Genomic DNA, 13550 nt, shown 5'->3' with positions numbered 1-13550 from the left:
ACCCAGGTCGGAGGTGCAGATGTCCTTCCGCCTTATATATTGAGACAGAGGAGCTTTCATCCCTAATGTTAGTCTGACTACTGCTTGCATTCTGGAAATGTGATGTGGCGTTCGCGCTGCAATTGAGGCTATGCCTTAGGCTTAGGGTCCACCAATAGCGATACACACACAACAGTTGGCATGTATAAGCCAAGAGCCGGAGTGGTCTTGCACTCCTTGTACAATCCCTCTGTGCACGCCGGCCCTCCGGGTGCATGCAACATTGCAACATTGTCGCTTGTGGACCGTGTGGCACCGACAATACCAGAGAGACACACGCATCAGTTGGTTTCCTGTCCAGCTCAGAAATGAACCCCGTCCAGAGCCCAGGGATAATTATTCACACCCCTACGCTGGCCTGGCATACACTGACCCAGCCCACTTGGATTACGAATAAAAGCGGGGACGATGACGCTACATGTCCCAGTTCTTCCATACTGCCGGAGGTGACATGGCTGCGTACGCCTGGCATATCACGAGACTCAATCATAAAGAGTCCATGACTTGCATTGCACAGACTTGGTGGCACCGGATACACTGCGGCTGGCACGGGCCTACCGCCACGGGACGGTGACTTTCGGTGCACTGAGGTAAGGGCACCTTAAGTGCTGAGCGGGAGTGCAGCCTGCGATGATACGCCGTCCTGGTGGTCCGGACTGATAAGGATTTGTGTGAGCCCTGCTGGACCGCAGTGTAGGCCTCTTTATGAGCAGAAGTTTTCTATAGAAGCTCTTTCAGGTCTTAATGTTCCCTGGTTTAAGCAGTACCAGACGAGGTCAGAACTGGAACCAGCAAAGGAAGCATCCGTACATCTTGGAAGGGGTAGATAGTGTTTCTCCCAAAAGTAAGAGTAGTTCATGATGACAAACAGTACATCTTTTTAGAGCAGTAGCATGCTAAATCCTTACTAAAAGAATGTGGAAGTTAGTAACTAATGGGAGCAGGGTGAGAGCACATGATAAGTGTGATTCCCAAAACAGGTACTAAAGTATTAACAATGTCCATGGTAGGCATCAGTTTGAAGCTTTGATTACCTGTATCTCTGAGTCTAGATTACATTTTGATGGTTAAGTGAGTGGATGCTTCCTGGTTAGGGAGGTGGCGTTCAAAAGGGAAGAGAAAATGGTAGGGTAAGAATGTATTTCATGATTCAGTCTGTGTTTCCTCTCCACATCAATCAATTTAGGGTGTGAACGCCTCCCTTTTCCACCCGTAAACCTGATTTCTGCTGCCAGTAATATAAGAAAATCAGTTGACATTTACAAAATCGGAAAAAGCTGCACAAATCTAGTAAATACTTCATAAGGAAATCCCACTGTGGAATGCCCATAAGATGCTTGAGCCCTGTGAAGAGATTTTCTCACAAATACCGATTTCATTGCTGATGTCATATGGGATGAGTAGAAGTTACAGTTACATGACTTGTTATCCGCCACATTACAGACATTTCATGAGTTTAGCTCGAAATTTATGCCACTTCAGCCAATGATTAAGTTTATCTCGATATATAATTATTGCTATAAACTACATATATATAATTTTCAGAAACTACACAGGCATTTCTAAATATAGACATGTGTATAGAATTAACAGTATAATTTTAATTAAGATAATTATATTATTTTAAATTGGTAAATGTTAATAGAATCAATTTTTTAAAATCGATTTTAAAAATACAATTCATATGTTAATGCAATTAAAAAACAGTAGCCACAAATTTGCTCAATATCCAACAAGTCATCATTTTATTTTAACAGTTACTGCTTACCTTTCTTCCCCCTGTGTTAATGCGCAAAGGAGTTAGAAATGGGTCGTATATCATATGGCTGGTTTTTATATTGATGGGTGACTGTCTTTTGCCAACAGCACAAAGATTCCAGCCTGAATTGATTAGTCCCCAAAAAGAAGGAACTATAAAAATAATGAAAAGGTTTGTTATTTAAGAATAAGGAAAGATCAACATTTCATAAAAATGTGCACAATGATTTCATGTATTCATTCTTTTATATTAATACGCCTCTTAATCACATATTTATCATGCATTTTTATTGAAATCGAAAATAATACTTGAAAAATCATTTGAATACTAAAAACATTTAAGTATATCATCAAAAATTGCATGTGTATTTTTCTTTTACACAAGTGCTTCCCATTCCAACTCGTAGCTGCTCTTACTCCAGGTCATGCCTTACGTGGGGCAAAAAATACTTCATTTACATTCTCCATTAGAGTAATATTACCTCTTGTAACACTTTTTTGTTTGTTTTAGAAATGCACGTTCTGGATAGCTTCCACTCACTTGTTCACCTAAGTCATCCAGCTCAGCTTCAATATAGTAATACGGGACACATAAGATTAATGTGAGCAAACTTGATATGCATTACACAAGTATTTATCAGTATTGCCTATGCCCTAGTGTTCTCAAAGTCTCTATTGTCTACTTCCTCATACAAAATGACACAATGCTCTGTTAATCACTTTTTATCAATAGCATCTTGATCAGTATTCATTTTGTAATCTCTACACTATTTGTATATGGAAGGAATTTTTAGCTCATTGACCATTGTTGGGAGGTTGGTTCTGTGCTTTTATCCTGGTGCATAAGCATAGTTTGCTTAGCAACTAGGGTCTTCTTTCAGAGAGAGGTATATTCTCACTGTGCAAGCTGTTTGTAAGAATGTCTAAATAAGCTCTACTATCAACCCATCATGTGATCATTACCCACTTTTGAGCTTGATTAGACCTCCACAAAACTATCAAGGCTTCTTCTTGCTGCATCCCCCATTTTCCCAAAGATCAGCTTTGAAAACCTTGCAGAAAGATCCCTAACAGTGCTTTTGAATAGTGGTAATGCATACGATAGCACAACCCACAAACAATGCACAATCAAGTATACTCTCAGGGAAATAGTTTTTACTATGTAATCCTTATTTATTTCTAGCAAATTTATAATTTACTGGAATCTGTTAGCAAATTTGTAAAACATGTCTCTGACTGAATTGAAAGTTTCAGCATTTATACATTCTTTAAGAATGACATATTCATATAAGAAATTTCACTAGCATTTCGAAGTCAAGAAGCGACTATCAATTTTCTAAGCTGTTCTGTGTCTTTGGAAACACAGCTCTTCCTTATTCGGCTGCTTTGTAAAATATTTCAGAATACTTTAATTAATTTTATATTTTGCAGCTGAATGGCTAAACCTCAGATATTGACTTAATCTATAACCAATAGGGATCTTTTTGCTGTATTTAAGGGCACACTAGTCTTGTGTTAAATCCTGTAGATTATTTTTAAAAAGTTTCCTCAGAGTATTTGATCACTTAACTCATTTTCTAAATGTCATTGTTTCACTTTAGTGTCCATACAGATCAATATTGTTTATTCCAAATGGTTTTTGGGCTCCATCTTCTGAGAAATATATATTCTGCTTATATTCAAAACAGATTATTTTGTATATACACCAGGGGCTCAAATCTAATACATTATAACACATCATTCTTTTCTTCCATAACTTAATCTTAGTACCTAATGGATCTATGTACTCAGACTGGAGCGGAATTAATGAACACACCTAATAAGGGTTGCCCCAATTAAATTTGTAAGTAAAAGGGGACTCAATCACACACCGAGTACTCGATACTCTACCTTGAGAGGAGATTGGTCAGCATGTAAATGTATATCGAAAAATAGCGTATGGTCTGCTTTGTGAAGCTCTTGATGATCTATTATGTCCTAAAACTATGTCATGCAAGATGAGAATTATGTGTTATGATGTATTAGAATCTAGCCCTTGAGATATATGTATAATAGTTGTTTTGAATTCTAGGAGTTAAGTTCCCCAGAAGATGGGACCAAGGTCATGAAATGTGTTGGTATAAAATGAATCGTACTATAAAGAAAAGCAAAATGTTGGGACATGATAATTAAGAACTGACATTGAGAAATGTTGTCAAATTATCAAATAATCAGAGAAAAATTAAAAATAATAATGAAATGTGAATGAAGGAGTTAACCCAAGAGCAGAGTGCCCTTATATGTAATAAAAGGCTCGCCATAGGTTAATAGTTTTTATCATTTACTGTAATTTGGATGATAATAAGCAACATGCTTTAAACAATGTGAGCCTGATTCACAAAATAATTGTTTGCTTTTCACAAAAGGATTTACAAGTAGTATCTGTAACAGTGCGGAATTTCCGCACATACAAAAGCCAACTCATAAATCAATTTGTGAATAGCAAACCATTGTAATGTACACAAAAGTGTAGGTTTACCTTTGTGAACCAGGCCCGTACATTATTATGAAAAGTATCAAACATTATAGGAGAGGGAAATAATTCTGTATTAGATACGGATTAAACCTCAGTTTCAGAGCAAAGCTCATCTTGGTAAGCATTTGCATTTTTTAGAATTTTTATTTTAGGAATATTGAAGTCCAGTCTAAAGAATACGATCTGGTAGCCAATTCAGTAAGAAATTCCCCATACCATGTCACCCTTACTCCCAGTAAGATACCATCATGCCAAACATTATCATCTACCAGCTGATTATCCTTCAAGCTACTTGCATTTACCATATATATTAACACAGCGTGTGATACACAACTCTGTTTTCTTAACAACCCGTCCTAATGTAATAGAGGCCAACAAATATAGATATAAAATAGCTATATTCAAATGTTCTGAAGATAATTCAGCGTTTGTTAGCAAGGTTATGCTAATCTTTTTCTCAAAACCACTGATCCCAATCTTCTGGTTTTATGTTTCAGCCAGCTGATAACAAATAATTTCAGCTCTCTTTAGTAAGGTTAAATCGCTTACTCAATGACTTAGATTACTGACCTACACATAAATACATTCTTAACAAAAGGGGCAACATTTCTCAATACTCAATTAATCAACCAAAATCAGCTTTATTTGATTACAAAAATCATAAAAATACAATATAAAATACATGTGCAAATAAATAATTATGATAAAATCATGCTAAAAAAACACACACATTCTACAACAAATTGCAGCAGAAGACAATTGTTGTAAATACAATAGTCCAGGGCAACATTGTTTAAAACTCAGTTCACAAAGGATAGACAGTATAAAATGTCTCCACTAGGTTTGATAACATTTGCAGAAAAGGATAAAGTGCAAAGTGCCTTGTGTGGATAAATTGTCACAGGGGCAATTGATCAAAACATCTAACCAGTCATTACTTGCCAGCAAGCTAACTAGACCGTGGAAAATGTCTAGTCTGAAGCAAGTTAACAGAAACATGTTGAGAATCCTGCACAAGTCTAAGATAAGTTTGCAGACCATTTGTTACAAGAAGCAACTGATTTTGGTTAACACTGGGTTTCATAATTTCCTGGGTCAGCCTTTGTTCTTCAAGTAAGTGTAAACATTATTTCTTAAGGTCGTTTCTGTTAATATTATGTAAAGCTTCAGGTTTGGTAAAATACTCTGCATGGGCAATGTCCGTTAAGAACTGTTGGACTAATTTAAACCAGTGTACAAGATGGAAATCGGTCAACCTATGAGTCTTCAATAAGTGATCAATTTAAAACGTTAAATTCAGAAGTCCATACTTTGTGCCAAAATAGAATTGACTGAGTTTTAATCAGGTCAGATAGAAACATATTCCCCAAATCTGAATGGTATACAGTGGTGGAATACTTTTAAGGAACCGACCAAAGATTCTTAAGGAGGGCATTCTCGGCCGTCTGAAGATGGAATAACCCCAAATGCCAACCCTGTAAACAGCAACAGAGACACATTTCACATTGTAAATAGTAAGCATCTCTTGCACAGGTTTGTTGCTTAATTTAATAGTGCAGTCTGAAAGAGCGGTTACAGATTTATTAAAGTGTGACTTCCTATTATTCACTGCTGCAGATCATTTACCGTGTTCATCAAATAAAATACCCCGGTTGGAGAATGTGGGGGAAAGCTTGACTTAGTGTAGTTGGCCATCAAATGTTGGCACTTCCTTGTTTTTCTCCCACATTTCATAACAAAAGTCTCACTTTTATTGACGATCAAATCAGGCTCAGTCATGTAGTTGATAAAGCAGATGAGTAGTCTCTCTAGGCCCAAGGAAGTAAGTGACATAAGGACAGCATTGTCAGCGTACAGTAGACGAGGAATAGATCGGTGGACAATTTGGGGGAGATCTTTACAGTTGTTGGCTAAATTGGAACCTAAGCGGTGAAATTGCAGGGTAAACAAAAAAGGTGCTAAGAATCAGCCCTGTATAACCCCTCTTTCAAGCTTGAAAGTGCAAGTGTATTCACGCATATGGCCAACGTGCATCCTTGCCTTTCCCCTGGAATCCAGTTCCCTAATGAGGGCAATTATTGGTGGGTTCACTTCAATCTCAGATAAAATTGCCCACCGTTGGCTATGAAGGGACACAGTCAAATATACTTGCTAGATACAGCTGGCCCTTTTTTTCAATTAAAGAATATATTGCCAATAAGCAAGTTGAGATTGAGCCCCTGCTCAATTGTTCCCATCCCTCTGCAAAAACCGTACTGTAGGTCTGAAAGGATGTTGGAAGCTTTAGCCCATTCTTCAAGTCGACTCAGTACAATTTTCCCTGTAAATTTCAACTGTGAATTAAGTAGGGCTATGGGGCGGGAACAGGTAAGGTAAGAACGGTTCCCTTGCTTAAATATAGGAATGATGACAGACTCTGATCAGGAATTCAAAATACCAGAACTGCAACAGGCCCCTAAAACCCTACATGGATTTGGACCCCACAAAGATAGACTGGCCTTGAACAAATCAGTGGGGACACCATCTGGGCCGGGGACTTGGTGCCCATTACTGCCATGGTGATTTCATCAAGGGGAAATGATAAATTACTTAAACCAAAAGTTGTCCCTGGATTTTAGACCTGAACATGCATGGTAGGGAGAGAATACATCTCAGAAAAGTGGGCCACCCAGTCAGGCTCATTAATGGCCAACTTTAATTTCAAAGCACTCTTGTCCTTTAATAAGGGACCATTAATTACACCCAAAAAAGCTGACATATCCTTGGCCAAATTGGATTCAATCAAGGTGTCCCATGCTAGATGATTTAACTCCTTGCTCCTTGTCTTCGGTGCTACCCTGTACTCATATCTCCACCTAATTATTTCTGCGGGGCAACTTGGAGGCTTATGGAGAGCTTTTATTAGGAGCTTGTAGGCTATCAAACAATTGCTACTGAACCACCTTGGCCTAGGGAAGTTGGACTGGGACATCATTTGAGTTAAACTTGTTTAATCCCACTGGAGATCTTGATAAGAGCCATCCTAAAGGCACCCCAAGAAGTGGTGATCATTTTTTCAAAGACAGTAGCCACATTGACACCTGACCAATGCAGTGAAGTCCCACTTTAGGTGTATAACAAAGCATTATCAAGTGGGCGTGTAACAAGATAATTTTTTAAACCTCATGCCTGCTTTAGTTTTAAACTTTGAGGAAACAGATCACTCATAGCAATACGGGTGGGTGGTAAAGCAACATAATATTTGTCCAAGGTTGTGTGAAGCACAAATGTAATGAATGACAGTATTGTAGCCGCAACCATTAAAGGTTGCATGAAAGGGAACCCTTGGAATGCACACTTCATTGGAAAACGCAAGGTCAAAATTGATCAATAAATCAGCCAGTTTCATTGCATGTACACTGTAACTGAAGTGGGTTTGGTCATTGCTATTAGTGTTAACCATGGCACATACCCTTTTAGGAGGGAAAATGCATAAACTTATGTTAAAATCAGATCCTCACCATAAAAGGCTTTCCTTCTCTTCTATACAATGTCACCTGTCCAAATTGTGTTCAGGTTGGGCTAGCACAAACGCGTCATCAGATGACAAGTCATTATTGTACAGATTAACAATTATAAGATTAAGATTGTGAAAAATTGCCCAAACAATAATCAAGTTATAATGTGAGTTGGACTCTGTCTTATGCATACGATAAGGCAATGCATTCTTAACAAAAATAGCCAACCCGCCCTTAGAGCTACCAGTGTTAAATGGAACAGTGGGTTGGTGGAATGTCTTAAAACCATTTATGTCAATAGGTTTCATGGCCCAAGTCTGTGCTTCACACAAGTCAACGCCGTCTCCTCGTCCTGCTTCAACATCCTACGCATGCTACGGAAGATCTTCCGGTGGATCCCCACCGAAACCAGGAAGACGGTCAACCAGGCTCTCGTCACCAGCCGACTGGACTACGGGAACTCCCTCTACGCCGGAACCACAGCCAAACTCCAGAAGAGACTCCAGCGCATTCAGGACGCCTCAGCACGACTCATCCTGGACATCCCCCGACACAGCCACATCGCCGGACAGCTGAGAGACCTGCACTGGCTCCCCGTCAGCAAGAGAATCACGTTCCGACTCCTCACCCACGCACACAAATCTCTACACAACCAAGGCCCCAGATACCGCAACGACCGCCTGGCCTTCTACACTCCAACCCGCCAGCTACGATCGACCAGCGACGCCCTCGCCGCCGTTCCCCGCATCCGAAGAGCCAAAGCGGGAGGAAGATCCTTCTCCTACCTGGCCGCCAAGACGTGGAACTCCCTCCCCATCCACCTCCGCCTGATCCAGGACCACCTCTCCTTCAGGAAGCACCTCAAAACCTGGCTGTTCGAGCGGTAGCGGACCCCCCCCAAGCGCCTTGAGACCCTCCGGGTGAGTAGCGCGCTATATAAATGACTTGATTGATTGATTGATTGAAACAGAAAAACTGAAAATCCTGGATAAACTCAGTCCAAGAAATAAATGACTACTTGGAATGTAGACCTGCCGCGTTCCAGAATAAAAACTTGCAGGTTGGAAAGGTCCCTGGTTCACAAGCAAAGAGCCTAGCTGGCTCTGGCAAACCACACTCGGTGGAGAAGAAAGTAAGAAATAAACAGAATTAGGTACAGCCAAAAAGTCTGTCTTCATGAAGGAAAATGACCAGGGGAACATAGAAATGAAATCAGCCAAGGACCTAGTCATGGTCTTATAAATTGAATGTCAATCAATGTCATTCCGCTCCACCAAGGGGATGAAATGATTATGGTGACAACCAATGGATGGAGAGCTGAAGACCAGACGGGGCAGCATTGGTATCAGGACCATGTCCCACCATTAAAACCAAGGGGTGATAGAAATAGCCCAATGGGAGGGCTATTACTTGGTAAGGTGAAGTAGGTGGTTGCCTGGGTCTGATTTCTTGCAAAATTACTTTCACCAAGCAGCAAGATTTAAAAAGGCATAATTACACTGTCACCTGACAATGATTTACCTCCCTTCCCAATTCAACTAACTTTTCATTTCCTCAAAGCTAGTATTTCTGCCCACCCAATGAATGGTTTTATTCTGTAGAGTGTTCCAGGACTCAGTGTCAGGTTGAGAAAGGGTCTGTACATTCCCCATAAAGACAACACATGGTGTGACCTCAGGGGGAAGTTTCAGAGCTGGCGACGGGCCTCCAATTATGGGTGCAATGGGAAGAGGATTAAGGTTATTAGATTGCACATTTGAAGAGTAGTTGGCAGAGGTAAATTGTTGACTGGAGCAATAACTAGGGCAGATGCAATGATGCGATCAGATGGCAAAAGACTGGGTTGGGTATTAATTCACAATGTATGAGTATGGGAAGGAGCAACTTAAGGAGGAACCATATTAATTAATTTATTTGTTTGGGGAGTTTTATATAGCACCAACATGACTTGTCCAGCTATCAGACTGCTGTACAAATAGCAACCAAGTTAAACATAAATCTGCAAAAAGGAGCAAGCAAGAAACCGAAGTATATACAATGTACCAAATGGCTTAGTAGATTCAGGATCCAGAGAAATACACTGGACAAGTAGTCAAGCTGAGTGACTTTAGGTCTATTGTTGAAGGTATCTATAGAGCGACAGTAGTTCTAATTCTTTTTGGAAGGACATAGTCAATGGGTTAGATCTGGTTTCCAGATCTATTGCGTTCTATATTCTTGGAGCAAGACTGGAAAAGGAGTGGTTTAAAGCAGTTTTTTGTTGAACTTCTGTGGCTTCAACAATAGAGTGTTAGTACTTCTTAGAGAATGACTCCCACCAGATAGTTCGAGTTGTTTTGCAAGGTAGATGAGAGTGTTATGATGAAGAGCCTTACGCATCATGCAAGCTATCTTAGACTGAATCCTTGCTTCAAACGGGAGCCATTTGAGATGTTTTAGATATGGTGTAATGTGGTCTGGTTTACTGGAACCAGTGATGAGCCTCACAGGTGAGTTCAGAGTGGCCTTTAACGGAGCCAGTCTAGCTTCGAGTAATCCTGCAGGAGTGGCCTCCCATAATCTATCCAAAGTAGACTAGGAAATGGACTACTTACTGAAAGTCACCCGGGGGCAAGAAGGGTTTGATTTTCCTTACTGTGTTCAGTTGGTAATTACCTCCTTTGATGGTTGCACTGATGTGATCTGCATATTCAGGGGTTCATCCTATGTTATGCCTAATGATCTAGTTGAATCAACTACATGTGGGGCCTAGTTGAGCAATGTAAGTTGTTTGAGCCATTGATTTATGGGGGCAGAGGGATTGTGGGGAACGATCAGGAGAAACTCCGTCTTGAGTGCTGAGGTACTGGGTTTTTCATAACCGGTACCGAACCGGTAACCCAGTGGTGTCAGGGTACACCCTAAGACCTCGAGTACTTTCCTGATTCAGACCACAGTAACTCAGAGTCTTCTAGGTGAAGTCAAAGATCGAATTTATTGGCTGCAACCAAGTAACAGGCGTCCTAGAAGTACAACAACACGGTGTGTATATTCTCAGGAGACTGCTCAATCTTACAAAGCCAGGCTTCTCTTTTTATACAAAATATTATGCTTCAGGCAAACATTCTTGGATTTACAGTAGACCATTCACATATTTTCACTATAAAGAAAAAGCAGAGTCATGATGAGAAGCCCACATTCCAATTTGTTCAGCCCACAATAAATTACCCGGCAAGGCCCAACATTTTCATCAGATATCGGTGTACCCCCAATAAAAACGGGCACCTCCTCATCATAAAGCAAGTGAGAGAAAAGAGCAGGGACAGGTGTGAGCAAGATTAGGCAGGGTGTGTGTGCGATGAAAAGGGTTTATGGCATGTTGTGCCTTGATGCTATCTCATTCGGCCACTGGGAGAGGAACTGACCAAACAGGTTCGGCCTGGGGCAATGGTCTCAGCTTGCCCAGGTCAGAGAGAAGTCAATTAAGGTGTACGTGTCCTTTGGAATCGAATTTAGCTGTATTATAAGCCTATGTGAGGGCAACTCTCAAAATGGCTGCTGTGCACAAAATGAAAGCCAAGGGTTCAGGACGAAAATCACGATTTCGAGGTGAAATCTTTACTGGAATATGACGAAAATGCTTGTACATAGTGTACTAGCCATTTTTGGTCTTTTGATACCAAAATCGTCATACTACGACAAAGTTTATTGCACGAGTCCAGAATTTTCAGAACTACAAACCCTCCCCTTTTGCCCTTACATAGGCAATTAACCTATTCTCATGCTAATCTGAGTCCAGGTCTATATTCCTAAAGTCATTGAGATGTTGCTGTAACATCATCCTAGTACTTAGCTCGTCTCTTGATACAGGTTTCCTTACACATGATGTAGCACAGAGGCCACATATTGCGGGAGCACACTGCACGCACAGACAAAACAGGAAAAGAATGGCTAAGACCATCCCAATGACCATCAGAATTTTCCATCCCCAGGCGGATATCAGTTCCCAGAACCATCCCATTAACGACCAATCTCCTTTATCCACATGAATAGATTCAGAAATTTTATGTAGTTTGGAGATGGCCTGGTACACTGTTGGAGCGTTATCTGGAATGAAAACACAGCAACTCGATTGGATCAATTTACATATCCCACCTCGGTCTGCAAGTATGACATCTAATGCCACCCTGTTCTGAAGGGTCATAAGACGATCCGACTGGAGCTCAGCAGTCAAGTTACTAAGGGCACCGGCAGTTTCAACCACGGTGGATTCAACCACCCTTGTCAATTGCCTTTTGTTCCTGCTGTTACCCATGGGTCCCCAGAACGGCAGAAAACCCTTTAAGAAGTCCCCAAATTCTTGTCCTGCAGTGTCTTCTTCGCTGAAGACACCTCTAACTATCCTTGTCTTGTAGTAATCTGCTGCCGCTGTGTAGGTGGGAGGCAGCAGAAACGAAACAAAACATGTGCCCGAAAAGTCAGGGGGCAACCATGTATAGGCTCTATCATGGCAGATGAAATAGGTACCCTTAGCTGCTAAGAACGGAGGGGAAGTCTGAGATGCAAAAACATATGTTTCAGTGCAGATGCTTTTCCCTAGCTGAGCTCTGGGATTCTTGCCAGTACCTTGCAGACACAGGTGACCCTGATGGGGTACAATCCAAATCGGGGAAGATCTCTTAGCTTGCTGTTTCTCACTCAGAGTAGCTCCATATCCGGTCACGTTCCATCCTATGTATACTAGTGTCTCATCTCTAGGGATAGTCTCGTAGGAAATATCTTCCTTAATCATGTCTATTATACCCTTAACTAGAGCACTAATCTTAGGATTGTCTTCCACAGAACGTAGGGGGTAGACTTCATGTGCATAGATGAACATTGTTCTGTATGCCCACACAGAACCATTGTGGCTGAATGGCAGGACCAGATAGGGAATACCCTTATCCGTTGTGTGAGGCATAAGACCACACACCCAACAGTTAGTCGTGTTCATTACTAGTTGGTGTTGGTGCAAAAGCTGAACAAAGGAGTTATTAATAAACTCTAATCTCCTAGTGGATTCGTGTTCAGGAAGGGGTTGAAAAGAGTGTGGGGAAACAGTAGAAGGAGGAGGTATGGGCGGTGTAGTGGGTGCAAATGTACTCGAAAAGAGAATAAAACATAACCTATTAAAAATATCATCACACTGAACAACATGAAAATGCGCAATATCAAAAAGCTTTTCTTTGTGGTGACCGCTCAGCCCTCCACAGGGCTTGGTCGCCCCACTCACTGCTGCCGCTCCTGCCTGCCTTTGCCGCCTCCTGCCTGCAGATTCCTTCGCTCGCTGCCCGCTGCTCCTTGGAATTTTTCCGCTGCTCCTGGGAATTTCCCGCTGCTCCTGGGAATTTCCCGCTGCCCGCTGCTTCTTGGAATTTCCCGCCGCTGCCTCCCTGCGGCCCCGCCCCCCTGTGATTCCATTTGCCGCCCCGCTCCCGCCACCCAGCTGCTCCTCCCTCCCGGCTCCTTACTTATGACGCCCCCAGAGCGACTGCGCGCAGCGGGAGCGCCGATTGAGCGCCGAAGGTGCGCCAAAGGTAAGCCCGTCTGTGCCCGTCCGCGCCTGGCCCGCGCCCAGCGCCAGGACCCCTGGCCCTCTCCGCCGAGGCAAGACGACCCAACTGACCTACGACGCCGCCACTCTCAACGCACTCAATGCCGGCCGGACCCAAGCCTGCTGCCGAGCCACCCCGAGACGCACCCACGGACCCTTCACCTGCTGC

General features: G+C 41.9%; 1 protein-coding gene across 1 annotated transcript in view; it reads right to left on the bottom strand.

Moving 5' to 3' along the window:
- CA10 (carbonic anhydrase 10 (inactive)) overlaps positions 1 to 13550 on the bottom strand; it is a 964183-nt gene that overhangs the window by 550348 nt on the left and 400285 nt on the right. The window contains exon 3 of the mRNA XM_078650807.1: positions 1808 to 1950. Coding sequence (XP_078506933.1) covers positions 1808 to 1950 — 143 coding nt within the window. The remainder of the gene's footprint in view (positions 1 to 1807; positions 1951 to 13550) is intronic.

This window comes from Lissotriton helveticus, chromosome 7 (genome assembly GCF_964261635.1).
Source record: "Lissotriton helveticus chromosome 7, aLisHel1.1, whole genome shotgun sequence".
In the NCBI taxonomy this organism is placed as follows: domain Eukaryota; kingdom Metazoa; phylum Chordata; class Amphibia; order Caudata; family Salamandridae; genus Lissotriton; species Lissotriton helveticus.
This window is presented reverse-complemented; position numbering and strand designations above follow the sequence as displayed.